The 25,602-nt window shown below is 40.0% G+C and overlaps 1 protein-coding gene across 4 annotated transcripts in view; it reads left to right on the plus strand.

Annotated features, from left to right (window-relative positions):
* Nucleotides 1-25,602, plus strand: part of SNX25 (sorting nexin 25) — a 129,803-nt gene that overhangs the window by 85,942 nt on the left and 18,259 nt on the right. For all 4 annotated transcript variants that reach the window (XM_087418360.1, XM_087418361.1, XM_087418362.1 and 1 more), the window contains exons 7-11: nt 6,755-6,936; nt 14,291-14,422; nt 16,373-16,645; nt 19,642-19,797; nt 22,957-23,088. In XM_087418360.1, the coding sequence (XP_087274486.1) occupies nt 6,755-6,936; nt 14,291-14,422; nt 16,373-16,645; nt 19,642-19,797; nt 22,957-23,088 (875 nt within the window). The remainder of the gene's footprint in view (nt 1-6,754; nt 6,937-14,290; nt 14,423-16,372; nt 16,646-19,641; nt 19,798-22,956; nt 23,089-25,602) is intronic.

Consider the following 25,602-nt stretch of genomic DNA (forward strand, 5'->3'; position numbering starts at 1 on the left):
TCCAATTTCGCGCCGACAAGGGGCATTTGACAGTGTCTGGAGACATTTTTGGTTGTCACATCTGGGGGAAGGAATGCTACTGGCATCTAGTGGTAGAGGCCAAGGATGCTGCTCAACATCCCACAAGATACAGGACAGCCCCCACAACAAAGATTTATCCAGCCCACCATGTCAATAGTGCCAAGGTTGAGAAACCCTGCTCTCTGTTATCCAGTGAATTCCTCAATCCACCCGTTGAGGGTGCTGCTATTGGGATATGCCTTGGAATTTGATAGCATGTTATGACAAAAGAAAAATACTCTACTACTGATATTTATTAATACCTGAAAACTGTAGCAGTGTCATTTTTGTCCAGTTGTACTTGTGCTATTTCTGGAGTCATTAGTTTGCACTGTAAGTGACTTCACTCTCCTTTGCCTCATTAGGAATAGTACCTGACAGTTGTTCCCTGGTGTTTTTGTTTTACTGCAAGTCACTTCACTTGCTCAAGGAAGAACTGTATCCTGGGCAGAGGTTAATAGCAAAAAGCAGTTCTGTGATGTTGTTTATAGGTCTACTGTAATGTCTTTGTAGCCAGAAGGGTTCATCTAATGTTCTAATCCAAATGTCTTTTTCAGCAAATGAACCCATTTCCTTTGGCTCTGACCTCAGTAGAATCTAGACTATTTAGGAGGAAAAATAATAAATGTTTATAATCACTTGCTGTACAATATTATATCACCAATTCAAAGAGCCACTGCCATTGAGTGTCTCACCTGCCACTCTTTGTCATGCTGGCCTTCTTAATATTTTATTTATTTTTTATTTTTTATTATTATTATTATTTATTTTTTTTGTGAGGAAAGTCAGCCCTGAGCTAACATCCATGCCAAACCTCCTCTTTTTTGCTGAGGAAGACTGGCCCTGAGCTAACATCTATTGCCCATCATCCTCCTTTTTCTCCCCAAAGCCCCAGTAGATAGTTGTATGTCATAGTTGCACATCCTTCTAGTTGCTGTATGTGAGACGCGGCCTCAGCATGGCCGGAGAAGCGGTGTGTCAGCGCGCGCCCGGGATCCGAACCTGGGCCGCCAGCAGTGGAGCGCACACACTTAACTGCTAAGCCATGGGGCCGGCACCATGCTGGCTTTCTTTATAAGCTAGATTAAACGTGATGTGATTAACCCAGTTTTTAACAATGCACGGTGTCACCTAAGGCTCTATAGAGAAACGGCCATGTGAATCTGGCTTGAGCTGGGCCACAGTGTGTTGTCACACACCCCCTTGCCTGTACTTTTCTTGGTGTGAATATTTCTTGACTGAATGGGTTTTCCGGTCACAAAGAAGCATAATCATCTGCATGGCTGGGTTTACAAGGATTTTTGCATGGCAGACATATGGGCTGCGTGAGCACCGTGTTACTGGTTTAGTCCTGAACGTGGCATTAGTTTTCTGAGGCAAAAATAAACAGAATTGTCTAAGCAACAAGCTGCTCTTGCCTTTGTCAGCAACAAGCTTTGTGATCAGACAATGGCATTGTATTGCCCTTTAACAAACAGAATGCATTCACGTGAGCCGGGACATTCAAGCAGAACATGAGAACATTTTTCCCAGCCCTGCAGCTGTGTTTTAGGGAAAGGTTTATTCTCTTTCTTCCTTCTCTTTGGAATTTGCCTCTAGTTTTTGTCCTTTTAGAAAGGCTTTTAAGCTTTCTTAGGAGAAGAAGAATTTGGCTGTTGATAAATGTGTGTCAGTTTCTTCCTATACATGTCTCTCTATTGCCTATTTTAACCCAAAATTAAGCTTGTGGTCTAGCTTTGTTTTATAAAAGGTAACTTTTTGTCCCTCAATTTTAGGGTAATTTAAGTGTTATGCACAAAATTTAGAGTTTAAGGATATATGTTTAAAAAATGAATCTTTTTCTGAAAAAATTAGCTATTCTAAGCATGTATTTCTTTAGGTACACACACACAAAGCTTCCTAGTTTGCAAAAAACTAATTTGGGGGCAGACCACATTTCTTTTTATCTTCCTGCTCAGGGGGCTCTGAAATACTGTTTTTTCTCTCAAGATAAATGCCGAGTTAGTTCGTTGGTCAGGGCATCTCTAACAGCCAAGCAGAGGACAAGTTGAAAAACCATTATTGAGGTTAAATGAAAATATCTCCTCCGCACACATATGGAAACATATCCTGTGATATCTGACAGACCCCCTTAACAAGACTGTCTATTGACCTGAAGGCTGCCTGTGACCCTCTGTGATAAATGCTGGAAAAAGCTGCTTCTGAAACACAAAATGTTTTGTGGTACTTAAGTTTTTTAAATTAATTTGTTCAGCCTGCCTGGGTACTATTTTAAGCATTTGCACAAATGCAAGTGGGACATAAAGGAGGTGGTGATCTTCCTGGGGAACTGGAGGTCTCTGATGTGATGTGTGAAACCTTACGTACTCCAGTTTGAAGGGCACCAAGAAACAAAACACAGACCCTCTTTTATTATTGGTAGTCCAATCTAAGCCAAGTATATGATGACTCACCTCCGGAAGGTGTGATCTGACCTGCCTAGGAGTATTTGTATTTCTCTAGTGGTCACCTCCGCCCTGAACCTTGCCTGACACAGTCTCACTGTTTCTGAAGTGAGCTTGCTCGTCTGCGTTCCACAGTGGATTTCACACTTTCCCCACTTTCCCCAGGCCTCTGACCACTCACCCTTTCTGCCCACCTCACTGTAAGCAGATAACCTCACTCACTGCTTTGAGAAAACAGAATCCCTGTGAAGGGAGCTGCTCCAGCTTCCGACCACCAGCCTCCCAGCTTGCTTGTGTCTGTATCCCTCTGCTCTGCCTTCTGTGTTACTACAGGGGAGGAGGCGGCCTTTGCCCACAGCCGGTCTCTTCACCTGTCTTCTGGATTCCATTCCTCATCTATCACCTCGCTTTCTCTCTCAGCTGGTTCCTTCTCATCAGCATTAAAACCAGCTCATTTCTCTCCCATTTAAAAAAAAAACAAAAGCCTTCCCTTAACCCCAACCCCTGCCTTCAGGTTGTATATGCTAAGGAAATGCTCCATGCTTAGTCATTTTTAAAAATTAATTTTGTGTGAGTTTTTTTGCTTTTACTTTATATAGTGTCAACTTAAGGAAACAAACTATTATAAAGGTTTTTAAATTTAATTAAAAAAAATTCTTGCAAAGACCACATTGCTTATAAGTGGCAGAGCCAGAATCCTAATCTAAGTCTGACTCCAGATTCTACTGAAAACTCTCTGCCGGATTTGACACAGAGGTCACCAGTGATCTGGGCAACGGCAGATTTGGTGGAGGGGAGGGGTAGAAACCATGGTGGAGTAAGTTAGAGATTGGGAGGTGAGGATTCTCACCCTGTTTCTCTCCTTCACAGCCAAAGTTCTAGAAAGAGCACAATACCTGCTTTCTAGTAAGCACTCAGCAAAATGTCAGCTATATTTTTGTTGACTTCTCAGTAATATTTGACACAGTTCATTCATCCATTCAACAAATATTTAATGAGTTCCTACTGTGTTGCCAGGCACTGTTGTAGGTGCTGGAGATACAGCAGTGTACAAACAAACAAGATGCTGACCTTTATGAGGACGTACTTACAGGATAAATAAGTCGAATACACAGTATGGCAGTATGCGCTGCAGAGAAAGTAAAGCAGAGAGGGAGAAAAGTCCTGTTGTTATAGGGAGGGGATATCAGTTAGAAATAGGGTGGCCAGGGAAGTCTTCCCTGAGACCTGAAGGGGGTGAGGACCTGAGCTGTGCAGATATATGGAGGGTGAAAGGGCCAGGTTGAGAGATCAAATCTAAAAGTCCTGAGCAGGAGCTACACGGTGTGTTCAAGAAGCTAGTCACCAAAGACCTCGTAGTGTATGACTCCATTTACATGAAATGTCCAGAATGGGCAAATGCATAGAGGCAGACCTATAAAAACGCCTATGGCTGAGAGGGTTGGGTGACTGCTAATGGGTATATGGTTTCTTTTTGGGGTGATGAAAGTGTTCTAAAAGTGATTATGGTGATGGTTGCACAAGTCTGTAAATATACTAAGAGCAGTTAGTATAACAGTTAGTATAAGCTAATTTGTTAGTATATACTAACTGCAGTTAGTATAAGCAGTTAGTATGGATTAAATATACTAAGAGCAGTTAAATTGTACACTTCAAATAGGTGAATGGAACAGTATATGAATTATATCTCAATAAAGCTGTTATTTTAAAAAGACAAGAAAAGAGGGGCCGGCCCCATGGCCTAGTGTTTAAGTTCAGTGTGCTCTGCTTTGGCGGCCCTGGTTCTGTTCCTGGGCGTGGACCTACACTACTCGTGAGCCATGCTGTGACAGCGACCCACATACAAAATAGAGGAAGATTGGCACCAATGTCAGCTCAAGGCGAATCTTCCTCAGAAAAACAAAAAAAGACAAGAAAAGAAACAGTGAGGAGACCAGTGTGGCTAGTGTGGACAGTAGGAAGGGGTGAGGTCAGAGAGGTGACTCTGATGCCAGAGTGCGTAGGGCCCTACAGCCCCTTGTAAGAGCTTTGGCTTTTGCTGTGGGTGAAATGTGGGTGTGTTGGAGGTGTCTGAGCAGAGGAAAAACAGGTTTTAGTAGGATTGCCTTGGCTGCTGTGTTGAGATAAAGACTGAAGGGAGGCAGGGGTGAAAGAATGGGGACCAGTTAGGAGGCTTTTGCAATAAAACAGACGAGATACCATTTCTCCCTTTTTGCTGAAATCCTTTCTCTCTTGGCTTCTCAGTAAACCACACTCTCTCATTTACCTTCTATCTCTCCTTCACAGTCTCTCTATCAGCTTGTCATCTTCTCTCTCACCATTAAATGTAGGGTTTGTTTAGATTATGTCCTGGGATCATTTTATTTCTTCCTGGGTTATCTCACCTACTCTCATGACTTCAGTTACTATCTAAGAGCTGACTGCTTCTGAACTCCCCGCCTTGTGTCTCTGTCCGGATAGCTCAAATGCCCTCAAACTCAATTTGCCCGTTCCAGTTATCTTTTGCTGTGTGACAAACCACCCTAAAACATAGTATATTAAGCAACAGTCATTTCTTTTGCTCACGAATCTGCAGTTTGGGCAGGGTTTGGCAGGGATGGCTTCCCTGCTTGACTGGGCCGGGCAGTTCACTTTCAAGATGGTGTATGCCCATGGTGCCAAGTTGGTGCTGGATGTGGGCTGAGATCTCAGCTAGGGCTGTGGTCTGGGGGCCTCTCCATGTGGATCTCTCTATTTACTGATTGGTTAGGCTTCCTCAAAGCATGGAGGCCTCACCAGTGGTGGACGACTTACAAGGGGGCTCAGGGCTCCAAGTCAGTGGCCTTTTATGATCTAGTCTTGGAAATCGTAGCATCGCTTCCTCCGTAATCACAAACCCACCCGGGTTCCAGAAAAGGGAACACATACCCTACTTCTCAGAGGGAGATTGTCAAAGTGACATTGTAAAAAGAGCATGTGAGATGCGAGATATTAGTATGGCCATCTTTGGCAAATATCATCCACCACATGGTCCAAAATTGAACTTGTGATCTTTCATTAACCTGCTTCTTCTCTAATGTTCCCTAATTTAGTAGTTGGCCCCACCATCTCGAGATTATGGCTGCTCATGGCAGAAACTTGGGCGCCATCTTGGATATCTCTTTTTTCTTTACATTCCTCAGCAACCTGTCCTCTACCCTGTCCAGTCAGTCACCGGGTCCTATTAGTTCTCTTTCTTAATCATCCTCAAATCCTTTCAGTCCTCTCTTCTGCCATTGCCATGACCCTATTTTAGACCATCATCTCCCTCCTCAGTTACTGCAGTGGTCCTCCACTTGCTTTCTCTACTTGCAGTCTTTCATCTTCCAATTATTTTTTATCCTGCTTCCTGTGTAATCTTTAAAATACAAGTCCATTTATGGCATACGCTTGCTTAAAACCCACTCAAAGCTTCTCGGTCCCACTCAAAGCTTCTCGGTGCTCTTGAGCTCAAGACCAAAGTTCTTTCTATGAATTCAGAAGAGGCTTTGCAGCTTTTGGCTCCTGCCTACTTCAGATTCGTTCTGGATCCCTCTTCACTCCTTTTGTGTCTGCTGTACTGACTTTCTTTCACTTCCTCCAAAGCTCTGCTCTCTTTCCTGCTTCAGGGTTTTCGCTTTCACACTTGTTATTCTCTCCGTCTGCCACACTGCCCTCATTATTCATTTTATTTGAATGTAATTTCCTCCAGGGAACTTGCATTAGAATCGCTTGTTAAGCAGTTCAGTGGTACCTACGCTTTCTCTTTATAGCCCATCTTCCACTTGTAATTGCTCACACTACCTTTGGGTTTCTTCCTTGCTGGACTCGATTTCCATGAGATTAAACAATTGGTTTTGAATGCCAAATGCCTAGCCAGTGCCTGACACATAGTGAGCACTCACTCCATGCTTATAAATGACTGTGCATACATACACATACATGTAGAGATAATAAAAAATATATATATACACACGTGCACATCGATTTGTGAGTACGTACAGAGGAGTTATTTTTTTAGTGTTTTACATTTGAGTAAGATTTGTCAGTGGTATATTTAGAAATTATATTTAGAAATCAATGGTATTTCCATTTGAGAGCATGTATGTGTGTTTAGCATGAATTCTATTCTTTTATTTAGGACCCACTGTTCAGAATGTGCCACATCAAACACTAATGTGGTTCAGAATTGTTGTGTTCCCTCTTTTGCACCTTGTCCTCTGACTGGCTACTGTCCATCCATCCCACTCAAGGTAAAGAAACCGCTGCAATGAAGGCTGATCTCCTGAGGGCCAGGAATATGAAAAGGTACATTAACCAACTGACTGTGGCAAAGAAGCAGTGTGAGAAGAGAATCAGAACCCTGGGAGGCCCTGCCTATGACCAGCAAGAGGATGGGGCTTTGGATGAGGGGGAAGGGCCTCCAAGCCAGAAGGTAGAACTTTGTAGTGTTTGACCATTTCGTGTCTGTTTTGAACACTGATGTAGTCACACATACAGTCTTGTAACTTTCTGATATTTAACTTAAGACATATGCTCCAGAATATAGACTCACGTGTTTGCTTTATGAGTCAAAGAGCTATATTACTTGGTGTCTTGACTTCTGTGACTGGTAATAGGTATATAGGTAGGCGTGGGGTGTCTGGACGTGTGTGTGCACATGCCCGTGTGTATTTTCCCGTCCCTCTTTTGCTCTCCCACAATCCCAGAGGAGCATATTTATATGTGCAAGGGCCCAATCCAGTTACCCATTACCAATTGGATAGAATAACCACCTATGAAGTAGAAGGTATCTTATAAGTTATTTTACTTAGCTCTCACCATAATGCTATGAAATATGTACTCAATATCCCCATTTACAGGTGAGGAAACAGGGTTGATTTAAGTAGATTACTGAAGGCCACATGGATAGGAAGAGGCTGAACTAGATAAAAACCCAGATCTAGTTGATTCACAAATCTAAGTGCTTTCTCACCAAACCATAATATGTCAGTGACTGTTTGGGTATGACAAAACTTTATCTGAACAAAAAAGGACTATCTGATACTGAGTCTTTAAATCATGGAGCTTAGGAAAGTGTTCTAGCCCTTCCTCAGTACCTGTCCTGATTCTCAAGGACCAAGCTTGTCTTCCAGGACCTAGAGCATGCTGGGATTGGAGGAAACAGCCACAGTACCCTCTGAGGAGCTTGGCTGTACCACTTGGGAACAGTACTTCAAGGCAAACTCCTCTTGTGCAAGGTGGCATTGGGCCACAAAGAAGCCAGCATCAGTGTAATTAAACTGTGGCTACAGCCTCTAACCTCGCCTATTCTCATTTTTAAGTCTCTTGATCTTTTCCTGTTCAGCTCTTGGTTTGAGTTCAGATGCTTGTCTGTGACTTTCCCCTTCCTCCCTATTCCAGTGGTAGGCTCTTACCTTTTCCCTTGTTCCTCGTCCAGTCTCCACTCGAACCTCTTCAGGAAAGTTTGTGCTCCGCCTTGGACCAACTCGAGCACGAGCCCGAGTTCTCCTGCAGCATCTTGCACGGTGACACAGATGCAGCCCTGAACAGCTCATGTTCGATGGAGGAGCCCCCTAACTACTGGAGATCTGTTTATTTTGCTATTAGCAAATTTACCTGTCTGTGATTTTGGCTTTGTGGTCCACAGTGAAAACTTCACCTTTTGCTGAACACTGGAGAGAGAGTGGGTTTGGCTGGTTGAAGATTGTCCCTCTTCCTCCTTCTCCTCAGCCTCTGGTCCCTTAAATAAATTTCTAGCCACATTTCTCATAGATGAGGTCCTCTTCTTGTGTCCTATTCATTCATTCAACAGACATTTATTGAGGGTCTACAGTCTCTCAGTTACAATGTAAGATACTAGGATACAAAATGAATAAGATAGAGTCCCATATAATCATAAAATAAAAAGGTAAGTGATCCAATAGAGATGTGAGATATATACCTAGGAGAAGCACCTGATGGCTTACCACCTAGTAAAAAGATGATGTGGTTTTAGATGTTATGGTAGAGGAAAACCTTGAGAAAGATAAAGGAAGCTCGTTTTAGGAGAATTGAATGTGATTTCAGCACAAGTTATCTGGCAGTATCTACTAGAAGTAGACTTAATCTAGTTCTAGTTCCATTTTGACTTGTTCCTCCAGATGTTTAGGAAAGGAGAAACCCATTTTTGTTGCAACTGTTTGTCCTCAGAGTAAAACCATTTCCTCTAGTCTTCAGACTGGAAGGCTCAGATAATATTACATTCCCATATTTATAAATGGGAATGTATAAATGATAAATTCCCGTATTTATGGTGGTATGCTATTCTAAAGGTAAGACCTTGGTTAGTTTGGGGCCATTCTGATATCTTCATAAATGGGTAGAGCAGTTTTGCCATAACCTAATGATATTTGATCCAGAGGAATCACCACTAACTTGATTTCAGAACCTAGCCTTCAAAATTACATGAATCCTCTAATTTAAGAGATTGAGTGAATAAATAAAAGCACGGACAAGTTGAAAGTAAAAGGAGGGAAAAAGGCCGGGTAAACACTAAGCATAAGACATCTAAACTCACTGATATTAACGTCAGACAGCATAGACTCCAGAACAAGGAATATGACCGGGGATGAAGAATGTTTCGTTATGATAAAGGGGTCAGTTCATCAAGAGGGTATAAATATGCATATAATCAATCAATGAGACCTTTAAAATACATGAAGCAAAAACTGACACAACTAAAAGGAAAAAATCCGCAATTTTAAAGGGAGATGTTAACACCTCTCTCTCAGTAACTGATAGAGGTATACAAAGAATCAATAAGGATCTAGAGGACTTGAACACTAACAACCAACTGGAGCTAACGGACGTTTATAGAATATTCCATTAATATCAGCACAACACGTATTCTTCTCAACTATACATTGACCATTCGTCAAGAAAGTCTGTATTGCTGGGCAATAAAACAAATTCCAACACATTTAAAAGGTCTCTGACCACAATGGAATTAAATTGGAAATCAATAATAGAGATCTGGAAAATTCTCAAATATTTGGAAATTAAACCACATATCTAAATAAGGCTTGTCAAAGAAGAAACCATAAGGGAAATTAGGAACTATTCTGAATGAAATGAAAATACAACATCTTTATATTTGCAGGATGCAGTTAAAGCAGTACTTAGGGGGAAATATATAGTTTCTAATGCTTTGATTAGAAAAGAGGAAAGGTCTAAAATCGGTGATCTTCCACTTTAAGCTACAAATTAAAACTAAAATAACTAGAAGGAGGAAATAATATAACAGAAATCAATGAAATAGAGAATAGAAAAACAGTAGAAAAACATCAATGAAACCAAGAGGTAGTTCTTTGAAAAGATCAATAGTTAGTTAGACTCTAATTAGACTGAGTGAGAAAAGGAGAAGACACAAATTACGAGTCTTAGGAATGAGCAAGGGGACGTTACCACGAAGAAAACTCCAGGCTCAGATCATTTCACTGGTGAATTCTATTAAACATTTAAGGCAGAGATAATATCAATCTTAACCACATTCTTTCAAAGAATGGAGCAGAAGGAAACTCTTCAAGTCATCATGGGAAGCTAGGATAACTCTGATAACAAACCAGAGAAAAACATTACAAGAGAAGAAAACTACTGACAAATATCTGTTATGACCCTAAACAGAAAATTCCTTGACAAAATATTAGCAAATCAAATCCAGCAATCTATAAATAGAAAAATAACTCCAATATATGTTCTCCTGGCAGTGGGTCCTTAGTATAAACATTATGTACATCATTTATCTGCAATGCTGTTGTCAAGACTTGATGGAATAGTTATTTTTTAAACAACTTTATTACTGTATAATAACATACAATACACTGCACATATTTAAAGTGTGCAATTTGATAAGTTTTGTCATGTTTTTATACTCATGAAACCATCACTACAATCAAGATGTGAAACATATATATCACTCACAGAAGTTTACTCATGCCCCTTTGTAATCTCTCCACGCTGGTTGAGACTCGCTGATCTAGTCCTTTCATTTGTGTTTACTCATCTAGAAAGCAACCTCGTTTTCTTTTTTTATTTTGGTCAGGAAAATTGGCCCTGAGCTAACATCTGTTGCCAATCTTCCTCTTTTTGCTGAGGAAGACTGCCTCTGAGCTAACATCTGTGCCCACCTTATTCTATTTTTTGTATGTGGGATCCCACCACAGCGTGGCTTGATGAGTGGTGCATTGGTCCACGCCCGGGATTTGAACCTGCGAACCCCAGGCCTCCAAAGCGGAGCACGCGAACTTAACCACTATGCCACTGGGCCGATCCCCAAAAGCAACCTCTTAATTGCCCTGATTTTTGGCACCTGTCATTGTCTTTTCTTTTTTAGCCAAAATCCTGGTTCAGGCTCTTCCTGATTAGATTTTGTTGTGGTCTGTTGTGATTCACAACTGCTGTTATAAGTCTCACAACAACCTGTAAAGTAGGTGGTACTATCCCCATTCTACAGATGAAAAAACTAAGGCTCAGAGTGATGGAGTAACACAGAGCTCACAGGACTAGAAAGTAGCAGAGCCAGGATTCAAACTCACAGGTGTGTCCGTCTCCAAAACCTGAACAATTGTAATTGCTTGGTGTTACCTTCCAAAATTCTGCTTTGTTTTCATCCCAATATGAAAAAAAAAATCTGTATTGCGTTATTTTTTGCAAGGTAGCACCCCCCTCCTCCCAAATGGCCCCAAAATGGAAAGATGGAAGGAAGAGTTTAAGAAAAAAATAAAGGGAGAAGAGGAAATGAAAATATATGGGGTTTGGAAATCGATGGCAGCAAATGTCTGACCTCTAAGATCAATTTTAATATCAATTTATATTTGATCCAAGGCCAATCCAAAATGAACACTGTTGAGTGTAGCCCAGAAATCTGAACTTGAATGTGAAAAAGTCCTGACTCTCTGCTTCTTCAGGAGTTCTTATAGAGCTTCTCTGTACTCTTTTTGTGGTGTAGGGATAATTGGACATACCCCATAGGGTATGATAACCATTAAATTAAATAATGCACGTAAAAGAATAAGTACAGCACTTGGCATTAATTATAAAGGAGCATGTTAGTGATGATATAGACGTAAGAGAAATCCAATTGTGATCTCTCCGTTGAGGATAAAACGTCGTCCCCAAGATCCGAGTTCTGCGTATTCTCATTAGTATGCTGTAGACATTCTCGTCAGTATAGTGTGGCTATTTTGCAACTAGAGAATCCTGGCCTTGCTCACTCTTGGTAGCGTGTTGGGTGCTTTAAGAGGAGCACATTTTCTCTTCTAGGCTGTGGTGCTTTTGATTGCTTAGTGGATATATGTCCTGGAGAAAAATTAACCAGCTGGTTAATAGAGAATCCACACAAAACTAAGTTTATAAAATACACATTATGAAACTAGATCCAGTGGGATTGGTGCAAAAGGAGTAAATAAAAATCCCTGAAGGGGAATAAAGAATGATCTGCCTTTGTAGGCTGCCCTCCAGCCTGAAATACTCCTAGGCCTTTAGCACACATAGTATCTACCAGGACAAATTTTGTCTCCTGCCTAGACACCATTGATTTTGGTAGCACCCTTCCCGGAATTGTCCTTCTCAGGACAGAAGGAAGAGGGCTGGCTCAACAGAAATAAATTAAAACAAAAGTTCAGTGTTTGCTATATGGAAACCCTTAGTAAATGTTAATTGTTATCGTATTGTCTACATATATTTTTTTTAAAAATCATTATTTTAGCTGTAGTGTCAACTTGGACCTACTTAGCCTTCTCTTTCCAATTCCACACAATAATCTCAGAATTACTGAGATTAGTTAACCTCAATTAATTAATTTGAGATTGAGTTAAATTAACATATTTGACTCAGAAATGTGCTATCTACTCATCCTGTCCACCCAGAGCCACACCGTTAGTGTAGGTGTTACGCAGTGACATGCTCATGTGGGCTTCAAGAGAAAAAAAAGAGTAGAGAACTTGGTTAACTCACCAGCCAAGATGTGAGATATATCAGATGCTTAATAAGACTTGAGATGTATTTACTGCTGTTTATTTGTATATATTTGCACTTTTGGAACTGAACACAGAGTGTTCATAAGACACAATAAAAGAATCTAAAAATGGTTAATATTTTAGAAGATGTTTTGGGCTTGGTTTTGTAAACACATGAATTTGTATCTAACTTGGAATTCATTCCAGTCGTGAAATGATACTGGGAAGACTTCCATAGAATTTGTTGAATGTCCTTCCTGCTCAACTCCTCCCTATGTTAAAAATTGGTAGCTCTCTGGGTGATCTGTCGTCTCTGGCCAAAGTTGATATGGGTCCCTTCAAACCTCTTTGGAGCTTGCACAGTTAGGATTTGTACTTCTGCCTCACTGGGAGGATTTACAGAAAATAAATACACAAGCTGTGATCCCCCAAGGTTAGTAAACTAACTAAATACTAATGGTCTGAAATACTCATGGAAACTAATTATTAATGGTCTGTAGCGAGGGATGGCCATCCCCTTTAATTAGTCGCCAGAAATTGTTAGAAAAATGCCTGCCCCTTTCTGCCTACAAAACAGATTGAGGGCTTACTGTCGGTGACGGAAGAGTTGAACGTGCGTTGATCATACGTGCTTGATTTTAGAAGGATCTTACTGGTAACGTTTCTGAGAATTTTCTAACTGCCACAATATTAAGAATCTTAAAATATAAGTTTTCTTTTAATTCCATTTGAGTTATACTCAGATGTCATTTTTCACTAATTAAGAATTAAGGATATGAGACTTAAATTCCTTCTAAATTAATTTGAGGCATTTCTCCTAATTAATTGAGTTATGAATTGTGAAGTTCATCTGCTTTCTCATATTATGGCAGTCTGTGCTCAAGATTGTTCCCACTGTGCCTTTAGATAATGGTTTTTCTTTTCCTGTAAAAATACAAAATAGTAAACAAAGGAGTAATTATGGTGCATCCATACAATGGAATATTATGGACCAATTAAAATGATGCTTACGAAAGATTTTCTTTTTTTTTTTTTTTTTTGTGAGGAGGACCAGCCCTGAACTAACATCCAATGCCAATCCTCCTCTTTTTTTGCTGAGGAAGATTGGTGCTGGGCTAACATCCATGCCCATCTTCCTCCACTTTATATGGGACGCCGCCACAGCATGGCTTAACAAGCGGTGCGTCGGTGCACACCCGGGATCCGAACCGGCGAACCCCGGGGCCGCCACAGCGGAACGTGTGCACTTAACCGCTTGCGCCACCAGGCTGGCCCCACGAAAAATTTTCTTAATGAACGTGATATTGTAAACAAAAGGCCAAGATAGAAAATCATTTGTAGGTTTCCTCGGCTTTATAAAAATAGGATGGAGAGCAAAAATGCCAAATTACTAGACTTCAGCTTTGTAGTCTTCTGCACATTTCTCTTCAGTTTTTCTATTGTTGGCACCTATTGCTTTTAGCAATACATCCCATAAGGCAGGGATTTTTGTCTGTGCAATTTCCTAGAAACAAGTGCTTGATACAGAGTAGATGCCAAATAGATCTTTTGCTGAATGAGTGAATGATTAATAGAAAATTGGTATTTATTGAATATGTGCATGTTGAGTGTTCAATACACTGTATCGTGTTTAAGATTTAGGGAGGCGGGAGAAGTGCTGTATTACGTTGAATATGACCTTAAAAAATGAAGCATTTTTTCGTGGATGTAGAAATTAATACAGTGGAATTTAAAGCAAACTGATTTTTAAAATTTGATTTTTAAAACCTTTTTCTTAAATTCCCTTACTAGATTCTTCAATTTGAAGATATCTTGGCCAATACTTTCTACCGAGAACACTTTCGAATGTACATGGAAAGGATAGACAAGAGAGCTCTGATTGGTTTTTGGGAGTCTGTGGAATATTTAAAGAATGCTAACAAGGTAGTATATATTGGCTCAAAGGTCTGTTAATCACTAGCTGATGAAAACTTGCATGTTAGGCAGTGTATCTGTGTTTCTCAATGAAGCTGTAAGATAAGTATAATTAAAAGAATATTTTAAACCAAGTATAACATTGGCATTATGTTCTAGCCCATAAGGGTAAATAAAATTAGATTTTTTTGTAAAAGATGCTTTTGAATGTATAGTCAAGGGAAAAATGATTGATAAATGTACCAAAAGATTGAATTTAGTTTCAGGTAGTTATGTTTTAATGCATTATCAAAAGGCATATACATCTCCACATTGCTATTATGATAAATTTGGTCTTGTCACCTACTCCTTAATCTCATAACCTTGTTTTTAATTCATAATGTGCATATTTTGCACTACTGTTCTCCTTTTATTTCATTAAACTTGGTTAAGGAATACAAAAAATGGCTTTGGTTACAGCCTTTTACAATGAAAAGCCCAACTAAATAAGCATTGTGTTTTATACTTGGCAAGTTTTCAATATATATTTAAGAATTAAATTAATGTGAAATATAAAACAATACTTACATATAATACATATATTTTGAGAAGCTTATTAAAATAGGCACAAAGAGCACTGCGTACATTGAATTACTCACTTGCACTTCATGTGAGTGAAGCTAGAACTGAATACCAATTTAAAATACGTCATAAATCACAGACTACTTGGTTAAGGCAAGTCTTGGTTAAATCCAGTCTCGTAGTATTTTTTTTTTTTTTTTTGTGAGGAAGACCAGCCCTGAGCTAACATCCGATGCCAATCCTCCTCTTTTTTGCTGAGGAAGACTGGCCCTGAGCTAATATCTGTGCCCATCTTCCTCCACTTTATATGGGATGCCACCACAGCATGGCTTAACAAGCGGTGCGTCGGTGCGCGCCCAGGATCCAAACCGGCGAACCGCGGGCCGCCGCAGCAGAGCGTGCGCACTTAACCGCTTGTGCCACCGGGCCGGCCCCAGTCTCGTAGTATTTTTAAATCTTCTTAGGAATGCCTTTCTTTGTTAATTTATAAGCCAATTTTACTCAATATTGTATTTGCCAACTTTATTACACATTTTGTTTACCAGCCTTGATTCCAAACTTGACTTTGGGCTGCTCTCAAAGGAATATTGTAAAGAGCAGTCTAAAGAATTTTCCTAAACTGCTGAACAATTTGAAAAATTTCAATGGAGTAAGAGCATACAGCTTCCTCAAATAGCTGTATTTTGACCTAGCAACACTGATTTGGATGTAAAAGTTCTGAAATGTGTGTGAAATTCATATTTATTAAGTTGTTTGACTTCATTTTTTACTACTGTTGAAGACTTTCCATAGCATTCCTAGAGTTAATGAGATGTCTTCAGAGGAAATATAAAGACTGTGTTAATCAGAAGAGACGCTTGCATTTCTAAAGCAGGCTGGCGATGACCTCAGTGTGATGTTTAAGACTCAGCTGTCTAAGATAAGCTTGATTACAATGTAATAAGTCATCATTCTGAAGAATATTTTTCTTGTGTTCTTAAATTACACAATTATTATTTTGACTTTTTTCTGGAGTGAGAAATGGTACTTCCAATTATTTATATTAGATAAAAAAGTCAAATTGAATTTAGCTGATAAATTATATCCCTGTGGAATTGAGATCTATGAGAAGGAATCCACTGTAGGAAGAAAACTGTTCTCATTCTTATTTTTTTCCCTCCACCGTTTAAAAGAAATTACATTTGTTAACTGTTCAACATGAAGTGTTCATTTTAAGGAACTAGTTGTTTTTTTAGGGTCTGATGCTTGCCCCTTGGCCCTGAATGTGCACATAAACCAAAGCTCCACATTCTAAATGTCTTCCTTCCAGCTGGAACATGCAGAGAATTCAGAAGAAAATAATTTTTCTCGGAGATGATATTTCTTACTTTGTCTTTCTTCATCTTCCTGTCTTTTCAGAATGAAATCCCACAATTAGTTGGTGAGATTTACCAGAATTTCTTTGTGGAGAGCAAAGAAATATCGGTGGAAAAATCACTTTACAAAGAAATCCAGCAGTGTCTTGTGGGAAATAAAGGTATTGAGGTGTTCTGCAAAATCCAGGGAGATGTTTATGAGACCCTAAAGGATAGGTATTACCCTTCATTTATTGTCAGTGACCTGTATGAGAAATTGATGATAAAAGAGGAAGAAAAACATGTCCCCCAGTTGATTTCGAACAAGGATGAAATGGTGAGTCACGTTTAATTTCTCCTCTCTTTTGGGTGGATAAGCTTTGTTTTTTTTTTTTTAAAGATTTTATTTATTTTATTTTTTCCCCCCAAAGCCCCAGCAGATAGTTGTATGTCATAGCTGCACATCCTTCTAGTTGCGGCATGTGGGACTCGGCCTCAGGATGGACGGAGAAGTGGCGCCTCGATGCGCACCCGGGATCCGAACCCGGGCCGCCAGCATTGCAGTGCGCGCACTTAACCACCAAGCCACAGGGCCGGCCCTGGGTGGATAAGCTTTGAATACAGTTAGGTGGGCGCATATCATGTAAGCCAAATTTGGTGTACACCATCGTCTTTAAGTATACAGGACTTTAAGTAGAACTTGTTAAGTTGAATTACCTTGTTGCTTCTTGTCTTACACACTTCTTCCTTTGTCCTTCTGACTACCAGGCTGACACCTCTCAGCGTTGAGTCTGAGACCTCCCTGTGCTCTGACTGCCCAAGACACACCCCGAGGTTGACTCCTGAAAAGTGAGGGCAGAAAAATCTGGGGGGTGGGTCGTTTGTGGCTTAGGCCAGGTAAAGAGAATCAGTAGAACTATAGTCCAACCTAAGAATAGACAAAGGATGGGGAAAAAATGAGGAGAGGAAGAGAATATGGGAGGAGTTACAGGAAGTATTTGGGGATTTAAAAAAATCAGATGAAATTAGGATGTTTCAAAAGAAACCTGGCTCAGCCGTGCCTTAAGTCTAATTTTCTTTTCGTGTACTAGATTACTTTGGATAGTCCCAGGTGCCATCTCTCATTTACTATTAATGATTCATATGAGTTTTAAGATTTGTGAAGGTACAAAGAAAAGCTAAGTGTTTTATAGTCACCTTATATGGAGAGATTATAATTTATCTTGGATTCTTTCTTTCTGCCCAGTTCACTGTATCTCAAGCCCTGAGGAATCAGGTGCTTGCTCTCGATGGTATTAGAAGCCGGCGTCTCTGAGCTGTTGTTAAATTCATTCATTCAGACTTTTTTCCTTTCAGTTTGTTACTTGCTTCATTACATTTTCAGTGTATAAAAACACTAAACTGATTGGTCCAAAACTCATTGCATTTTATTTTTAAGATAGGTCAGTTTGTTTTAACTGTTATTTCTCTACCTCAAAAATTAAAATGGCTAATATGCAAATACTGCAAAAGAGGTTATCCAAACTAATAAAAAACATCAATACCCAACAGATAAATTGAACAAGGACTTGACCTGGCAGTTCATATGAAAGGTAATAATAAACAAACATGAAAAAATGTCCCACCTCACCGAGGAGTCAAGGAGGGTAATATGCATTACTGACCATTTGAGAGCTCCTACTCTTTGTTTCAATAATCCCAACTTTTAGAAATTTATCCTAAGAAAATAACTAAAATGTAGAAAAAATTTTATGCACAGTGGAGTGCGTTTTAGTACATCTGGGGTTGGAAAAAAGCAGAGTCAGCTCATAGCAGGAGCAGCAGCGGGAAATGTGCCTCAGTATATCATAATTCATAGAATACTATGCAGCCATGAAAATTAAAATTTTGAAGACTACACTACCCTCAAAATACATAGCATTGTATATTATATGAAAAAGGCAGAAAACCCACTTGAATGTACACAGGTATAAAATTATGTTATATATACTCATGGACAAGGATTAGAACATAAAAAAAGGAAAACGGGCCAGCCCAGTAGCATAGTGGTTAAGTTAGTGTGCTCGGCTTCAGTGGCTCGGGGTTCGCAGCCCTGGGCACGGACCTGCACACTGCTCATCGAGCCATGCTGTGGCAGGCATCCCATAAAAAGTAGAGGAACATGGGCATGGATGTTAGCCCAGGGCCAGTCTTCCTTAGCAAAAAGACGAGGATTGATGACAGATGTTAGCTCAGGGCTAATCTTCCTCACCAAAAAAAAAAAAAAAAAAAAAAGGAAAACAGATTGGTTTTCTCCAATGATTATTACTACTTTATTTTCTTTGAAAAAACTATTTTGTTGTTTATTACAATTAATAAAAATTAGAAGAAAAAAATCTGGAAGAAAGTTAAGTAGTAACAAAGCAGAGGCCAGTTGTCAGCAGTTCTTTTCAGTGCCCGGAGCACTGGGGCTGCTCAGGAATCTAATTCATAGCTGGTTGTTGGTAACCTATTCAGATTTTTCCCAGCTAGGTAGTTCTTTATGAGTCTTGAGTCACTTTCAAATGCTAACCATTTTACTTGTAAAGTAATCTACCTGCTGATTTGTAAAAAACATCTTTAAGAGAAGGACTGAACAAAGTATATACTGAAAATACTTTTACTAGTGGGAATTTGGCAATTTTATTTTAAAGGGACTTGCATGAGTTTTTATAATATTCTTAGGAGACCAGAAGGAAGCGAGGTCTCAGTGTCTTTGTCATGGATTAGGCACAGAACATTTGGGTTGAGCTGGGAAAATAGCTCAGTTGCCGTCACTTGTTCCGTGTAGATCCCCTTGGGTGTTCCATTTGAGAAATAGTGGTATGGAATGTTTTCCCCTTTCTTTAGGCTATTAAATGTTTCTTTTTTCACTGCAGTTCTGAATACCAGTGTCTTTGGTTCCAAATACTTTGATTTTTCGCTTTGCTGAGAAAAAGCAGTCTACTTCTAGGCTTGCTACTATAGAGTCTTTCCCCAGTGGAATCTGGTACTTTGGAACAGTGTATTGTGATGATTTAGAACCTCTCTAGGGGCCGGCCCCGTGGCTCAGCGGTTAAGTGCGCGCGCTCCGCTGCTGGCGGCCCGGGTTCGATCCCGGGCGCGCACTGACGCACCACTTCCCCGGCCATGCTGAGGCCGCGTCCCACATTGCAGCAACTGGAAGGATGTGCAGCTATGACATACAACTATCTACTGGGGCTTTGGGGGAAAAAAAATAAATAAAATTAAAAAAAAAAAAGAACCTCTCTAATAGATAATAGTGAATAGTACATCATTATAAGATATGGTGGTTCATGTGACTTTTTCCCCCAGGGCCCAGGAGGTGAGGCTGGTGAGGAAGAAGGCACCAGTCAGATTAATGAACAAGCCAGTTTTGCTGTAAACAAACTACGAGAACTAAATGAGAAACTTGAATATAAAAGGCAAGCTCTAAATTCTCTTCAAAATGCACCAAAACCTGACAAGAAGGTAATTCTTTCAAGGTCGTCTTTAAAAGTTTCCATTTTTTAAAATTTGATAAATAGTAGTTTTCAGTTTCTGTTGAGAAGTGTGACTATTTCTTTAAAAAGAATTTTAACTGGGAGTAAGTTCTGTGGTTTTGTTTTTGCTTCTAATATAGAATTACAAAAGCACTTGTTTTTAACCTTTTATGGTTGGCGGTTCTTTCTGATCATCAGCTGTTAGAGTAACCCTGGGTTCTTTTCTTTGATTTGCCTACTGTACCTTTGGGGAGGGGAGCAAAGCTTTCCCTTGTGCCAAAGTCATTTCTGGAAGTGAGTTAACTACTCAAGAGTTAACAATTTTTAAAGACAATCTTTAAAAATTTTGTTTTATTTCAAATGTTGCGAGTGCAATTTAGAGAAGCTCACAGAGTCATGCAAGCAATAAATGTTCTGCTAAAAGCCAACAGAATTTAAAAGTTTAGCATCTCACTAATTGGCATTTCTCAAACCCAAGAGGCTGTGTGCTTTGTGTTTATGCTTCTGTGCGGTCCAACAAGGAGGCTTCGCTAATGTAGGTGTGGCTGGCGCTCATTGATCTCCCCTGGCCCTTTCTGAGTGTGTGTTCAGAAACATAGTGATGAACATGCACAATGCTGTGCTGGTCTGTGGAGAGTCAGTGAAGTAGAGAGTCTGACATCTGCCCTTCGGGAGCAGATGTGCTGCTTGTGGAACCAAAACATACATGAAAATGAAGCAGATCGTCATAGCCCTTCCTGATGATAAAGGCAGGACGACGGCTCAGCAGGGAGTGCTTCCTGCAGGCTTTCTGAGGAAGGAAGGGGTCCTTGTAGACTCTGCTCAGGAGAGTTTGGGGGCAAAGCTGCTGTCTCAAACTACAGAGTTACATAACTCTATAGGTTTTCTCATAAAGGAGATCCAAGGAGATGGTAAGCATAGCATTTTTTAAAAAAGATTATTTATTTTTAAAAATTATAGTAAAGGGACCTGCCCGGTGGTGCAAGCGGTTAAGCGCGTGCGCTCCACTACAGCGGCCCAGGGTTCACAGGTTCGGATCCCAGGCGCGCACCGACGCACCGCTTGTCAAGCCATGCTGTGGCGGCGTCCCATATAAAGTAGAGGAAGATGGGCATGGATGTTAGCCCAGGGCCAGGCTTCATCAGCAAAAAAAAGAGGAGGATCGGCATCGGATGTTAGCTCAGGGCCGATCTTCCTTGCAAAAAAAAAAAATTGTAGTAAAATATACATGACATAAAATTTACCGTCTTAACCATTTTTAAGTGTACAGTTCACTGGCGTTAAGTACATTCACATTGTTAATGTAGCCATCACCACCATCCACCTCCAGAACGCATTTCGTCTTGTAAAACTGAAACTCATACCCATTAAACAATAACTCCTCATTCTCCTCTCCCGCCAGCCCCTGGCAGCCAGCATTCTGCTTTGTCTCTATGAATTTAGCTACTCTAAGCACCTTGTGTGGATAGAATCATACAGTATTCATCCTGTGACGGGCTTATTTCACTTAGCATAATGTCTTGAAGGTTCATCTATATGGTAGCATGTGTCAGAATTTCATTGCTTTTTAAGGCTGACTAGTATTCTATTGCATATATACAGATATAACATTTTGTTTATCCATTCAACGATCGATGGACGCTTGGTTTGCCTCCACATTTTGGCTGTTGTGAATAATGCCGCTGTGAACACGGGTGCACAAATATCTCTTGAAGACCCTGCTTTCAATTCTTTGGGGTATATATATATATTTATATATATACCCAGAGGTGGAATTGCTGGTCATGTGATAATTCTGTTTTTAATTTTTTGAGGAATCTCCACGGTGGCTGCACCATTTTACCTCCTCACCAACAGTGCATAAGGGTTCCAATTTCTCTGTATCCTCACCAGCATTTGTTAATTTCTGTTTTTTGATAGTAGTCATCCTAGTGGGTGTAAAGTGGTATCTCATTGTGGTTTTGATTTGCATTTCCCTAGTGATTAGTGGTGTTGAACATCTTTTCATGTGCCTTTTGGCCATTGATATATCTTCTTTGGAGAAATATCTATTCAAGTCCTTTGCCCATTTTTGAATTGGGTTGTTTGGTTTTTTTGTTGTTGAGTTTTAGGGGTTCTCTATCTATTCTGGATATTAATCTCCTGTCGGATATGTGATTTACAAATATTTTCTCCTATTCTGTGGGGTGCCTTTTTGCTGTGTTGATAGTGTTCTTTGTGCAATAGTTTTTAATTTTTATGAAGTCCAATTTGCCTGTATTTTCTTTTGTTGCCTGTGTCTTTGGTGTCATAGCCAAGAAATTATTGCCAGTCCCATGTCCTGAAGCTTCCCCTCATATTTTCTTCAAAGAATTTTGTAGTTTTAGCTCTTACATTTAGGTCTTTGATCCATTTTGAGTTAATTCTTGTATATGGTATTAGGTAAGGGTCCAACTTCATTGTTTTGCATGTGGATATCCAGTTTTCTCAGCACCATTTGTTGAAAAGACTGTCCTTTTCCAAACATTGATGGTTTTGGCACCCTTGTCAAAAATCATTTGACCATATATGTAAGAGTTTATTTCTTGTCTCTCTCTTCTATTCCATTGGTCTCTATGTCTGTCTGTATGCCAGTAGCATACTGTTTTGATTAGTGTAGCTTTGCAGTAAGTTTTGAAATCAGGAAGTGTGAGTCCTCCAAATTTTTTCTTCTTTTTCAAAATTGTTTTGGCTGTTCAGTTACCCTTGAGATTCCATATGAATTTTAGGATGGATTTTTCTATTTATGAAAAAACATCATTGGGATTTTGACAGGGATTGCATTGAATCTATAGATCGCTTTGAGTAGTATTAATATCTTAGCAATATTTAGTCTTCCAATCCATGAACATGGGATGTCTTTCCATTTATGTCCTCTTTAATTTCTTTCTTCAGTGTTGTGTAGTTTTCATCGTAGAAGTCTTTCACCTCCTTGCTTAAGTTAATTCCTAAGTATTTTTTATGCTATTATAAACGGAATTCTTTTCTTAATTTCCCTTTTGGATTGTCCATTGTTAATGTATAGAAACACAGCTGATTTTTGTGTGTTAATTTTGTTTCCTGCTACTTGGCTGCATTGCGTAGCATTTTAAATGATTTAGTAACTCCCAGGATGTTTTCCTCGAGGCAGATTGTTTCCAAGTTGAAGGAGGAAATAATTCTAATAGAGAAAGAACGCACGGACCTTCAGCTGCACATGGCAAGAACAGACTGGTGGTGTGAGAACCTTGGCATGTGGAAAGCCTCCATCACTAGTGGAGAGGTAGGTTTGACTGCTTTTCTTGCCAATTTATTTTAACTGTTTGACTTTATAAGGCAAGATTTTGTCCTGGAGAATTAAGGTCAAGGATAGAAAACTTATATTTGTTTTTTTAGACTGCATGTGTCCTACCTTCGTCCCCCATATTTTCACTCTGGTTCACCCGTGACTGGAAGCTGTACTAGGTTTCCTGGTATAGAGCTGATCTCACTCCCTTTCAGACAGAAAGTTGTCCTTGTTCACTGGAATTGTAAGCAACTTTCAATAGGAACAATTAATGTCCTTGAATTACCAATTTATTTTTCTGTCAAGGGTTGAAATAAGATAGAAAGCACTACTTGAAGTTTGGAGATGAAAAATTAAAAATTTAAGTGGTGTATCTGATTGTGCCATATTGCTAACTTCAATTGCTCAAGTGTCAATAGCTCTAAGATCTTTAATAATGAATATTTTTGCCTTTGAATTAGAAAATATTTTGCTCTTCTCCAAGGAGTGTGGAATAATAGTGTTCAGAATATTCTGTATTGTTTTTCTTTTGTCTATAAAAATAATTTCCTTTAAGGGAAGGATGCTTATAGGCATTTACGTTGTTGGCAACTCCTTCCTTCTCACCTGTCCTGCTCTCAATCATGTGGAAACCTGGAGATGAAAGTCAGGTCCACCATATGGTACACTAATAACAAGATCCTGAGTGAGACAGTGTTAACGTTTTGCCCCATCATTGTTTCAGATGGCTTGTCAGATACTCCTTAGATTTGCAAGGGCCTATCTGCCCAGCTTATCTTTGTTCATCCCTGCCTTTCCCATCAACCCAGTGGCTTGACTTACTAGGGGGAGGGCTTAAAATTCACAATAGAAATTCACCTATAGTTAGATTGCAAACCAGAGCACCTTCTGCAAGAGCTACCCGGAAAGCACACACATCATGTGAAAGCTGAACCAGGTGCCCTAGCGTGTCTTTGGCACTTGTTGGCGCTCCCATTAAGGTAAGCTGCAGGGCACTGTGCCTACTCTGAGGGGAGGCAGAGGGCCAGGGATCAGGGAGGGTGCACTCAACCTTGGCGTACCACAGAGAAACCCTTGATAATTGCAGATGCAGTTATCTTTGGGGTGTAAGTCTAGGAAGGGGGTAGGCTCAGGAGTATGTAATGTGGAAAGGTAGTAGAGGAGGGAAAGAACACACATTCTGTCACCTCCTCGGTGTTGCCTAGAGCTGCTCTGACATTTCGGTTTATTAAAATCATCTTCCAAAGGCAAACACTGAGGGAGAGAAGGAGGAAAAACCCTCACAAGGCACTTTGCCCTGATGATCAGTTGTTACTCAGAGCTTGCTGTGGCGCCTTAGTCACTGAAAAGGTAATGGAAATGGACACAGAGGAGACCCCACTTGACAGAGGGGAATGTGTGGAAGGTATGTTTGCATCACGCCAGACCCTCCTGAGTTCTGATACTGGCTGATCCGCTTACTAGGTATGTGAGCCTAGGACAGTCCAGTGACAGTGTCTGGGCCTCCACTTCCCCCATCCTTACAGATGGATAATAGTCCTACCACACGGGGCTCAGTGTGGGCTCAGTAAGTCTTGCGTCTCTTTCCTTTGCCTTTCTTATTGACTCTTGCTCTCTAATTGGAATTGGATTTATGATACTAATTCAAGCTTCAATTCACTGTATTTTCTTTTTGTTTCTTCTCTTATGTATTTATGTTAAGAGTAATAGTGGCCTATTCTGAATTATGATGGTGTGTTTGTGTGTATGTATGTATGTGTGTTTATGAATTATCTCAGTTGGGAAGTGGAGGAAATTATGTCTCCCAATGTAAAATTTCATGAAAATAGAAATGATGGTTTGTTGAATCCTGAAATTAAACTGGGAAAGCCCTCATCCTTCTCTGAGAGAGGTTTTGATGTATCTCACACCACTTTACTTGCTGTTAATTTGTTTGTTTGAGGAAACACAGCTAGGATGTTAAGTCTGCTATATTAAGTCTGTTTTTTGGGTTTTTTTTGCTGTATAACAAATTACCACAAATTTCTTGGCTTCAAACAATACCCATTTATTAGCTCACAATTCTGTAGGTCAAAAGTCCAGCATGGTATGACTGCGTTCTCTGTTCATTGTGTCACAAGGCTGAAATCAAGATGTTGACCAGACAGAGTTCTTGTCTAGAGACTCTGGGGAAAAATCCACTCCCAAGTTCATTCAAGCTGTTGGCAGAATTCAAGACCTTTTTGTTGTGGAACTGGGGTCTCTGTTCTCTTGCTGTCAGCTGGGGGTTGTTCATTGTTCTTAGAAGTATTCCCAGATCCTTTCCACATGTCTCTCTCCATCTCGAAGCTACCATGACACATCAAATCCTCCTTGTGTTCCAGTCTTTCTGACTTCCTCTTCTACTACTAACCAGAGAAATCTCTCTGCTTTAAAGGGCTCGTACCATGAAGTTAGGCCTACCCAGATAATCTCCCTATTTTAAGGTCAACTGTGCCATGTAATAGAACCTAATTGTCGGAAGAGAGTCCA

This window comes from Ceratotherium simum, chromosome 28 (genome assembly GCF_057802395.1).
Source record: "Ceratotherium simum simum isolate JZ-2026a chromosome 28, ASM5780239v1, whole genome shotgun sequence".
In the NCBI taxonomy this organism is placed as follows: domain Eukaryota; kingdom Metazoa; phylum Chordata; class Mammalia; order Perissodactyla; family Rhinocerotidae; genus Ceratotherium; species Ceratotherium simum.